At 43.0% G+C, this 11,101-nt stretch overlaps 1 protein-coding gene across 2 annotated transcripts in view; it reads left to right on the top strand.

Annotated features, from left to right (window-relative positions):
• slc9a1b (solute carrier family 9 member A1b) overlaps positions 1-11,101 on the top strand; it is a 23,422-nt gene that overhangs the window by 2,667 nt on the left and 9,654 nt on the right. The window contains exons 1-8 of one of the 2 annotated variants that reach the window (XM_016501967.1): positions 2,378-2,625; positions 4,470-4,930; positions 7,243-7,493; positions 7,570-7,787; positions 8,554-8,756; positions 8,823-8,912; positions 9,095-9,165; positions 10,534-10,704. In XM_016501967.1, coding sequence (XP_016357453.1) covers positions 2,451-2,625; positions 4,470-4,930; positions 7,243-7,493; positions 7,570-7,787; positions 8,554-8,756; positions 8,823-8,912; positions 9,095-9,165; positions 10,534-10,704 — 1,640 coding nt within the window. In that variant the 5' untranslated portion in view covers positions 2,378-2,450. Of the gene's footprint in view, positions 1-2,377; positions 2,626-4,469; positions 4,931-7,242; positions 7,494-7,569; positions 7,788-8,553; positions 8,757-8,822; positions 8,913-9,094; positions 9,166-10,533; positions 10,705-11,101 lie in introns of those variants that run through there. The other variant, XM_016501968.1, reaches the window with a different exon arrangement.

Raw genomic sequence — 11,101 nt, 5'->3', positions numbered from 1 at the left:
GATTAAAAAAGAACCTGGCATAAGAGGACACAGATATGACAATAACTTTTATAATATTAATAAGCCAACATCTCTGGCTTTTTTTTTTTTTTTGCTCAAAGTTATTTCAGGGTTTTGATCTCTCAACTGAGGGAACACATCCTGTTTATTATATTATAATGAATATTTCATATTGCATTTAAACTTTGACTATAGCCTAGACATGTTGCATATTAATTGTACTATTTATGAACCTCAAAGCATATGTTTGTGTATTTTGTGTTACTCCATAATGGTGTTCTATTTGAGGGCATTTGTAGTGTAGGTATAGGGCCCAAACATAACCTCAAGCCCAGGGGCCCCGGGCCCCTAAGTCCTGCCCTGAATAATGTTCTTTTTAGCAGCATCATATGACCCCTTTAATGCCACATTTTAAATAACTCAGCGAATGAAAGAGACGTTGCGTTGAGAAGCAGGACTGCTGTGATTGCAGTAAATCTTTCTCTGATTCAGATGGAGATGAGGTGGATGTGATCCTGACTCAGATCCCTCATCAAGCTGCAGAAAACACTGATTATGTGCGTTTCAAAAAAACAAAAAAGGCTAACTTCTTCTACATTCACTTTATTCACTGAAATTATTATTATTATTTAATTAAACACACAAAACACACGTCAGAGATACACTGAACAGATACAAAAGTCTGAGACCACCAGTGTAAATGATTCTGTTTTACATTATATTCTAATTAATACTAAATTGTCATTACAAATTATACATTAAAGTCCCCCTGTGGTGACAATCAGGTGTACATGTGTCTGCAGAGGCGCTGTAGCGAGGGCAGGTTAGGACGACTCCAAGGGCCTGACGAGGGACAGGGGCCCGAGTCAACACGATGGCTGAGCATCTTCTCCTTTAAAGTCTGTCTAAAGGGAATTCAGATAATAGTTTCTAAACACATTATAAATGTCAGAAATGTATTGCTGAAACGCCTTACAAAGACTGAACTGTGCAGTACTGAATTGTGGAGTTAGACCGTTAAATAGTTTCTCAGTATTTTTGTGTGCAGGATTTTGTGGGCGGGGCTGAAATCACGTCTCTATGACGCACTGGAGCCGCTGCGCGTGGCCCCGCCCCTAACGCTATAAGAGGCGTGTTCGACGAAAGCGGAGATGTGAAGTCAGACACTATATTATTTTGTCATCTTTATTTTGTTTAAAGGAATTAAAAATGGTCCTTATCAACCTTGATTGACATGGCAATAAAAAAATCACATTATTTTGACAGTTAAAGTTTTGGGCGGGTTTCGGTGGATCTGGCAACACTGGGGGCGGGGCTTCTCATATCATCATTATCAGGTCTGTTAGAAAAGAAAAGATCTGCAGAGTTGCTTGAAGTTAAAAATGCACAAAGACAGGTCACACATGAAAGGGAAAAAGCTGAGGTAGAAAGATAACGATGAGTTTAAATTAAGGACGAATTGGACGAAGTGAGTCTGATCACGGAGGCTGGTTTATATCTGAATGCTGGAAAAACTTGCTTACAGTGAAGGACACGCTACAGTGTGTGTGTGTGTGTGTGTGTGTGAGTGTTCAGTGTGTGTGTGAGTGTGTGTGTGTTCAGTGTTTAGTGTGTGTGTGTTCAGTGTGTGTGTGTGTGTGTGTGTGTGTGTGTGTGCGTGTGTGTGTGTGTGCATGCGTTCGGTGTGTGTGTGTGTGTGTGTTCAGTGTGTGTGTGTGCTCAGTGTGTGTGTGTGTGCTCAGTGTGTGTGTGTGTGTGTGTGTGCTCAGTGTGTGTGTGTGCTCAGTGTGTGTGTGTTCAGTGTGTGTGTGTGTGTACAAATGTCCGCACAAGCACAGTAAATCAGCTACATTCTATGGAGTCAACAGTCTCAGATGAATAAACACATTAAATCATGTTTTCATTAATATGTAAAAATGCAGAGAGGTTTTAGTGCTGCTGTCTGTGGGTTTCCAGGTCAGACGGACGCTGCTGGAGCCAAACACACACACACACACACCTGCAGATACAGAACATCGCATTCATGTCTCAAGTGTTTCTCAAATGAGTCTTCTGCTTCTCAGATGTTTCTGTCTCACAAAAAGACTCCAGTAGTCTCACATGTGTCTACACTAGAGTTTCAACAATGTCTCAAATTGTGCTCAGATTTCCCACAATAACAAAGTGTGTGTTGGGTGTGTGTGTGTGTGTGTGTGTGTGTGTGTGTTCAGTGTGTGTGTGCTCAGTGTGTGTGTGTGTTCAGTGTTTGTGAGTGTTCAGTGTGTGTGTGTGTGTGTGTGTGCTCAGTGTGTTTGTGTGTGTGTTCAGTGTTTGTGAGTGTTCAGTGTGTGTGTGTGTGTGTGTGTGTTCAGTGTGTGTGTGTGTCACGCTCAAACATCGCGATACGAGTCTCGCTGGAGTTGAAGTTTTGCGGCTTTGTCGTGTGTGGGTGTGAAGGACTGACAGTGAAGATGAAGATGCTGCTGCTGCTGCTCGGGTTTTGTTGCGGACTGGTGTTTGGTGATCAGAATCGCTCGGATTCTCATGATCAGAGAGTTTTTCCAGTCCTATCGATTAATTATGATTATGTTCAGATGCCGTTCGAGGTCTCGCTCTGGATTCTGTTCGCGTCACTCATGAAACTGGGTGAGAATCTCATCACTATTATTACAGTGCAGCTGTATTCATATTCGCCTAATATCAGCCTCATGATTGCTGTTATAGCAGTTCATCAGGAGTGTTATTAATGTTTGTGTTTGATGTGATCGTGTCGGCTCTCGTCTTTAGGCTGCTTGTGTTTCTCTTTCTCTCTGACATCATTATGAGTTTATCAGAGAATCCAGCTGCACTGGAGACGAGTGTGTGTGACGAGATAGAGATGATCTCACACACACACACACACACACACACACACACACACACACACACACACACACACACACACTCACTCACTCACTCACACACACACACACACATAACACACACTCTCACACACACACCTCTCACACACACACACACTCACTCACTCAGTCACACACACTCTCACACACACACACTTACTGAACACACACACACACTCACTCACTCACTCACTCACTCACTCACTCACTCAGTCACTCACACACTCACTCACTCACACACTCACACACACACATACACACACACACACTAACTCACTCACTCACTCACTCTCACTCACACACACATACACACACACTCACTCACACACACACACACACACACGTTAGAATACTAGTGAAGTGAAGAAAGCTCTTATGAAAGTATGTGAATGATGTATGAAGGAAATGTAAATGTGGCGCAGATGAAGCCTCTTGTATTTGAGCTTCCTCTGGGTCTCGATCACAGCTCTGCTCACTCCGGAAGCTCATGAGGTGCTTCATGGGATGCTTCTGGACGTTAGTGAAGGAACGTGAGATGATGTTTGTCCTTCACTGTGTGCAGCTCATGCGCTTAAACGGGTTACAAGTTAATCATATGATTAATATTTGCCCAAAATCTCATTTAGAGCAGAAACCTGCAGTCAGTGGCGTGTGTGCAGGCTTCAGTCTGTTTACACACACCTGCATGTGCCACTGTGTGTTTGTCCTGTCAACAGAGCCGCACAGGATTGTGGGTAGTGCTGAGCTGATGAGGAGCCGGATACCAAGCCCGTCTCTGTCAGACTTTATCTGCTGTCAGACATTTGCCTGTGTCGACCTCAGAAAGATGACAGCATCGTGTTATTTTCACACAGAGATGGACTCTGTCAGTAAAACCTGTTGACTTCAGCAACCTGTGTTGCTTTATATGACAACAGTGACCGTTAGAAAATGGGGAAAAGCTCTTGTTGTATTTTTCACAAAGTTTGCATGGCTGTAACTCAAGAAGTTTTTAATATATCTTAATATGATTTTAGATTTAGATTTGTTTCTTAAGAAACTTTTCTTTTAGTATCTTAATTTTTAAGGCCAGACCAGTCCAGTCCATAAATTATGATTAGATAAACACACAACACGTTTGGGCCTTAAAAAAGAAAATAAGATAAAAAAAGAAAATAGGACATATAGACTTTAAGGAATAGTTAACAATTCTTGATTTACAGGCATGCAACCTTTGCAGAAAAACACACAAAAAGTGTCACTATTGTCATATAAAGCAACACAGATTGCTGAAGTCAACAGGTTTTACTGACAGAGTCCATCTCTGTGTGAAAATAACACGATGCTGCCATCTTTCTGAAGTCGTGTTACCCTCCTGTAATTTGGCTCTCAATCTCAGGTGAAGATTGTCATTTTGACCACTGAATAGTGCATTACTCAGTGAATATACATCCATGACATTTAACATGTGTGGTGTTCATCACTATTCATGTTTGTCTTTCTTCAGAAAAAATATTTACAGTCAAGGAAGTTTCCAAACTCTGTTTGATTTGACCGGGAACGAGCCTGTGCTTGAGTGAGTTTCTCAGTGAGGTGTGTGTTTGTGGTCAGGCTTCCACCTGCTCCCGGTTCTGTCGGATGTGGTTCCTGAGAGCTGTCTGCTGATCGTGGTGGGGCTGCTGGTGGGGGGTCTGATCCGTGTGATGGGGAAGAACCCGCCGGTGCTCGACTCGCAGCTCTTCTTCCTGTGCCTGCTGCCGCCCATCATCCTGGACGCAGGCTACTTCCTGCCCATCCGGCCCTTCACCGAGAACGCCGGCACCATCCTGACCTTCGCGGTGCTGGGGACGCTGTGGAACGTCTTCTTCATGGGAGCGGTGCTGTACGGAGCCTGTCGTCTGGAGGCCGGCCGCCTGGCGTCTGTCGACCTGCTGTCCTGCCTGCTGTTCGGCTCCATCGTGTCCGCCGTGGATCCGGTGGCTGTTCTCGCCGTCTTCGAGGAGATCCACATCAACGAGCTGCTGCACATCCTGGTGTTCGGAGAGTCTCTGCTGAACGACGCCGTGACCGTGGTGAGAAACTCTCAGTCACAGCTGAAAACATTATGAACATTACATCAAACTCACAACTGGTGGAGTCAGAAGTTGACTGGAAAGCATCACAGTCCATATATTCGTGCTAAAGGCTGCTTGAAGTCTTCATTCTCTAACTGTGACTGGTGAATGACAGATTACGGTTAATCAGAGTAAAACTGAAATGAGCTTGGAGCTGTTATTAAATCTCAGTGGCTGTGTGTTTCAGAGTGAAGCACGGCACTGTGTTCATTTACACACGAGCAGCTCATGATCTGCTGTTTTCAGCTTCTCACAGCGACTCGATTCACAGTAAATGATTCACAGTGACTCAATTCACAGTAAATGATTCACATGACTCGATTCACAGTAAATAGGCTTGTTTGAGATGAGCAAAATCTGCGCAGAACCGATCACCGGTGATCACCGCGAGATGCATGCCGGTTAGAAAAGTGTCCGACTTACCTCTGACTTGCTCTGATGTCATGCTGATGTGTGCAAAAAAACTCTCGCGACGGCGAGGCGGCTGTGTCAGATTATGCAGTCGAGCGCAGTTGCTCTCCACCGACTGTGCTGATCAAAAGCATGATGGAAAACGACTGACTGACGTCACAGCTTAATGCTCATTGGTTCAGACACCTGTGATGCTGCGGTTCTCTTCTAAAATATTTTATTTTTTTATCTGATTTCATGTGATTATGTATTTAAATTATGCATGAATGTTCCCAAACACTATGACAGTGCGATCTCTGTGTGAGATAATGTGATTATGTCATATTTCTATAAAAATATAAATTACATGTTTGTATTAAAGTAAAAATGGATGATAAATACACCTTTCGTATGGAATTAAATAGCAAGCACTTTGAGTGTCTTGTTCATCATATTTATTTTCATATAAAAGCAACAGAACTGAGTGTGTGTAACGCGATATCCGCCTTTGATCTCGTTGGTATCTGCTTCACTTCGAGAGGGCAGAACTGTCCGTCTTGACTGCGCTTATTTCACTCCTCCCCTCACTGCAGCCGCCTACTCTCACCTACATTTCAGGCAAGGCGAGGCGCATCTCAAACAAGCCTAATGATTCACAGTGACTCGATTCACAGTAAATGATTCACATGACTCGATTCACAGTAAATGATTCACAGTGACTCGATTCACAGTAAATGATTAACATTAATCGATTCACAGTAAGTGATTCACAGTGACTCGATTCACAGTAAATGATTCACATGAACTCCATCTGGATCTGCTCTGAGTTTGAGTCACTTTAACGCACATTTGAAACGTCTTCACAAACTGGAAATGAGAAGCGGTTTTCCCGTGAAGCGATTTTTTTTCCTGTGGTTTTCCATCAAAATAAGAGTCTGATGGTTTGACTTGTGAAAATGAATAAGTTAAGACAGCCAATTATTAGTATTGTTGCTTTACACTTGTATGTGAAATAAAATGTTGTTATTGTTATTTAATATTATTATTATAAAATTGTATTATTATTATATTATTTTTCTTTAATACTTGATTTATTTTATGGTGAAATTCCAATGGTAATATTCCATTTTGTTTGACTGTTTGTTTGGTAATATTCAATTTTTTATTCAGTAGTAGTAGTAATAACAATAATAATAATAATAATAATATTAGGCCAAATTGTGCCCTACAAACAAACACAGAAAACCTGGATTTATTCAAATTTAATTTAAAATTAGAATAATAATAAATTACATTTTGTGTATATTTTTTCCCAAGTATTTGTGCATAGAACCTGAACTTTATATACATATTAGAAATAATTTTTATGTTTGAATAATTATTAATATTACCTAAAAACTTATCTTTTTTGCTTTTGCGTTTTGGCCAATCATTTACACGACAGCAGTGTTTTTGGGGCCTGAAAAAGCTAACTTTTGACAATGTGTTTCAAAGTGCACGTTTTTGAAAACAATACTGTTATAATCTTTGTGTAATGTAGACATGCATTTTCTGTAAAGCTGCTTTGAAATGATGTGTATTGTGAAAAGCGCTATACAAATACATTTGAATTTAATTTAATTAAACTATGAAAACGTGAATGTGTGAAAACGGTGACGTCATGCACATGTGTATTTCATGTATACGTGAAATATATATCTGTATGTGTTCAGTCTATAGGAATGTGTGTGTGTGCTGGCATGCAGTGTTTATTTACATCGCCATCTACTGGCCTGACATGCATAACACAGCGTTTCAGTCGCTTTCGCGGATCCCTGTGAATGGGTCAGCAGGTTGTTGTTGTTGTTTCTGTGTGACCTAAGTGTGTGTGTTTCCTTCAGGTCCTGTATCATTTGTTCGAGGAGTTTGCGCACGCAGGCGTGCTGACGGTGGGCGACGTGTTTCTGGGCGTGGTGTGTTTTTTCGTGGTGGCGCTGGGTGGAGTGCTGGTGGGAGGCGTGTACGGAGTGCTGGCGGCCTTCACCTCACGCTTCACGTCGCACACGCGTGTGATCGAGCCCCTGTTCGTCTTCCTCTACAGCTACATGGCGTACCTGTCGGCCGAGGTCTTCCACCTGTCTGGCATCATGGCGTGAGTGTCTCTGTCCCGTCGCTCTAGTTCTCGTCTCAGACGCTCATGCTGTGTGTGTGTGTGTGTGTGTTCACAGGCTCATAGCGTGCGGCGTGGTCATGCGGCCCTACGTGGAGGCCAACATCTCCCACAAATCCTACACCACCATCAAGTACTTCCTGAAGATGTGGAGCAGCGTGAGCGAGACCCTGATCTTCATCTTCCTGGGCGTGTCGACGGTGGCCGGGCCGCACGCCTGGAACTGGACCTTCGTGAGCATCACCATCGTCCTGTGCCTGCTGTCCAGGGTTCTGGGTGAGACGCGCTTCATTCTGCAGGAAATACAGCAGATAATTACCAAACACATCTGTTTATGTGTCAGACGCTGTTCATGTGTGGGTTAATGAAGATTTAGGGAGGTGCTTAGTGTCCATAAACATTACTCGTCAAAAATCTGAGGTCAGTATTACATAAGAAATCGAGGATGCATTAAATTGATTAAAAGTAACGGTAAAGACATTTATAATGTTACAAAAAGATTTGAGTGTGAGACCGCTGTAATCCCATAAAAGCACTGATGGGACTGGAAAGTTCTGCATATCTGCTGATGATGTGACAGATGCAGATCATTTCCATAATGACCAACTCAATCTACCAAGAGCAGATTACAAACCAGCAGAGCCAATGATAATCAGGTTTGTGTGATCTGCTAACAACACAGACACAGTATGGGTTCAAACATGCTTTTCTGGCCATTAAACAATGGCGCATAGACCAGTAAACTGACTACGATGATTGATTTAAACCCTCTCCTCACATAACTGTTGCGTCTGAAAGGGAAACTCCTTCAGATGCACATGCTATAAGATCAGACGCATCACTGTCTCCATGTCTTTCTGTCACTAATGTTTTACTGAGTGTCTTCAGTGCATGCTGACAGGAGTTTTTTAACTAAAGAAGAGGACTTGTGCTTGTGCTGGCCCCAGTGCTGAGTTTGTGTATCTGTCTGTTTCGTGTATTCTCCATGTTGACTGCAGAAGGTGTGAGTTTCCGTGTGTTTGTCCGTCCATCTGTCCTGCAGGTGTGGTCGGTTTGACGTACATCATTAATAAGTACCGTATGGTGAAGCTGAGCGGTAAGGATCAGTTCATCGTGGCGTACGGCGGACTGAGGGGCGCTATCGCCTTCTCTTTAGCGTTTCTGCTGTCCAACAACGACTTTCCCATGAAGGACATGTTTCTGACGGCCATCATCACCGTCATCTTCTTCACCGTGTTCGTGCAGGTGAGAGAATCCGCTGAAGGATGCCCATCGTGTGGCCCTCAGCGCTCATGTCCTCTTGTTTTTTAGGGAATGACGATCCGACCCCTCGTTGACCTTCTGGCTGTCAAGAAGAGGAAACAAAGCAAATGCTCAATAAACGAGGAGATTCACACTCAGGTGCTGCAGCTGATCTCAAACACACTCACTCTCACTCACACGCACACACACGCACACACACACGCACACACACACACACTCTCTCACACACTCACTCTCTCTCTCTCTCACTCACACACACACACACACACACACGGTGGCGGCGGCGTCTTTGTTTGACGGCTGCTGTTTTGTGTCTGTAGTTTCTGGAGCATCTGCTGGCTGGAATCGAGGGCGTGTGTGGACACTACGGACACCATCACTGGAGACACAAGTGCGTTTCATCGTTCAGCTGAATGTTCACATACATGACCAAACGGTCTGTAAAACCAGAACTAGGCCGGCGCTGACAATATTGCTGATATAGCGCTGTTGACCAGTGTTGGGGGTGATGCATTACAAGTAACGAGAGTTACCGAATCTGATTACTTTTTTCATGTAACTAGTAAAGCAACACATTACTTTTACATTTACAAGAAAATATCTGAGTTACTTTTTCAAAAAAGTAACACCAGCTTTCCTGTCCGCATGTTGAGAGAAATCAGGAGTGAGTGCAGAGACAGAGGCGTTTCCTTCAGCATGCGGCTCATTCATTTCACTTCTGGTGTGAACGAGACTTTACAGCTGCCAAAAATATAACTTCTGTTGTTTTTTTTGTTATTAAAAAAATAAGCAAGCCCAGCCCAGCTGACAAAAATAAAAGCAAAAGTATCGTAATGCATTACTTTCCATAAAAAGTAATGCAATTAGTTACTCTTTCATAGACTAATGCAAAATTGTAATGCAATACTTTTAAAAGTAACTTTCCGCAACACTGTTCATGAAAGATTGCTGTAGCCTCATGTGAAGCGATCATCTCTTCCTCTTTACTACTAGTTACAGCAGCAAATAAACATGAATGAACATCAGAAGAATCAGAACAACTCATTGCAATGAATCATGAATCATGGAAACCATCGATCAGTGATTCAAGTGCAGAAAGACGTCAATAAAACCGCTTAAGATCAATAATGTCACGTAACGTCACATTTACCTCAGAAAACGTAGTGATGAGTTTCAGCTAATAAAAAATTCAGCATAAACAGCAAAAAAATGGGTTTGGCTGAAATAGTTTTGGAGGATCAAAATTATTGAGTGAAACTGATGTTTAATTAGTGTTTCTCCAATGACGTGGTTTGACTGTCAATAGTCATCTTCCATCCACCTATTGTTATGCAAATTTTGCGCATTAATAACTTATGCTCTCAATTTGCTGAATTGATCATTTCTTATCCAATAAGAAGACAAGCGCATAAACTATAATGGAAGCACATTAACTGAATAAATTCCTTGATACGCATAAAAAAACTCATGTGACTTTGCTTCAACAGATCATGTGACTGGATAAACAGAGCACCGACCTCAAATGTTACTTTAATCAAAATAATTTAGTATAATCATTGTATAATCACATTTGTGTTCCCAAACATCAGGCAAGCCTCCCAGTTTCCCTTCATTTCCATCTTTGGTTTTCAGCTAAAGAAGACATATATTCTGGAATCAGTGTTTCAGTAAAAACTCAAATGGGTTTGAATGACGTGAGGCGAGTAAACGAAGCCAGTCTTGTTGTAAATCTTTGTCGTAACGTTCTGTTCGTCCGCAGGCTGAATCGCTTTAATAAGCGCTACATCAAGCGCTGTCTGATCGGCGGAGAGCGATCACAGGAGCCACAGCTCATCTCCTTCTACAACAAGATGGAGCTCAAACAGGCCCTGATGCTGCTGGAGAGCAACAGTTCAGCCAATCTGAGCGCAGGAGTCACTGCAGCCATACCGTGAGTGTGAGTGAGAGTGAGAGTGTGTGAGTGTGAGCGAGTGAGCGCGAGCGTGAGAGTGCGCGAGAGTGAGCGTGAGTGCGAGAGTGAGCGTGAGTGCGAGAGTGAGAGCGAGAGTGAGCGCGAGAGCGAGTGAGTGAGCATGAGCGTGAGAGTGCGTGAGAATGAGAGTGAGCGTGAGAGTGAGTGAGCATGAGCGTGAGAGTGCGTGAGTGAGTGAGCGTGAGAGTGAGAGTGAGAGTGAGTGAGCATGAGCGTGAGAGTGCGTGAGAATGAGTGAGCGTGAGAGAGAGTGAGAGTGTGTGTGAGTGTGAGAGTGAGTGTGAGAGTGAGTGAGTGAGTGTGAGAGTGAGTGTGAGAGTGAGTGAGTGAGTGTGAGAGTGAGTGTGAGAGTGAG

The sequence above is a fragment of the Sinocyclocheilus anshuiensis genome, unplaced genomic scaffold (assembly GCF_001515605.1).
Source record: "Sinocyclocheilus anshuiensis isolate Anshui unplaced genomic scaffold, SAMN03320099.WGS_v1.1 scaffold1456, whole genome shotgun sequence".
In the NCBI taxonomy this organism is placed as follows: domain Eukaryota; kingdom Metazoa; phylum Chordata; class Actinopteri; order Cypriniformes; family Cyprinidae; genus Sinocyclocheilus; species Sinocyclocheilus anshuiensis.
The sequence above is the reverse complement of the archived record's forward strand: the minus strand, read 5'-3'. Positions and strand labels throughout refer to the sequence as shown.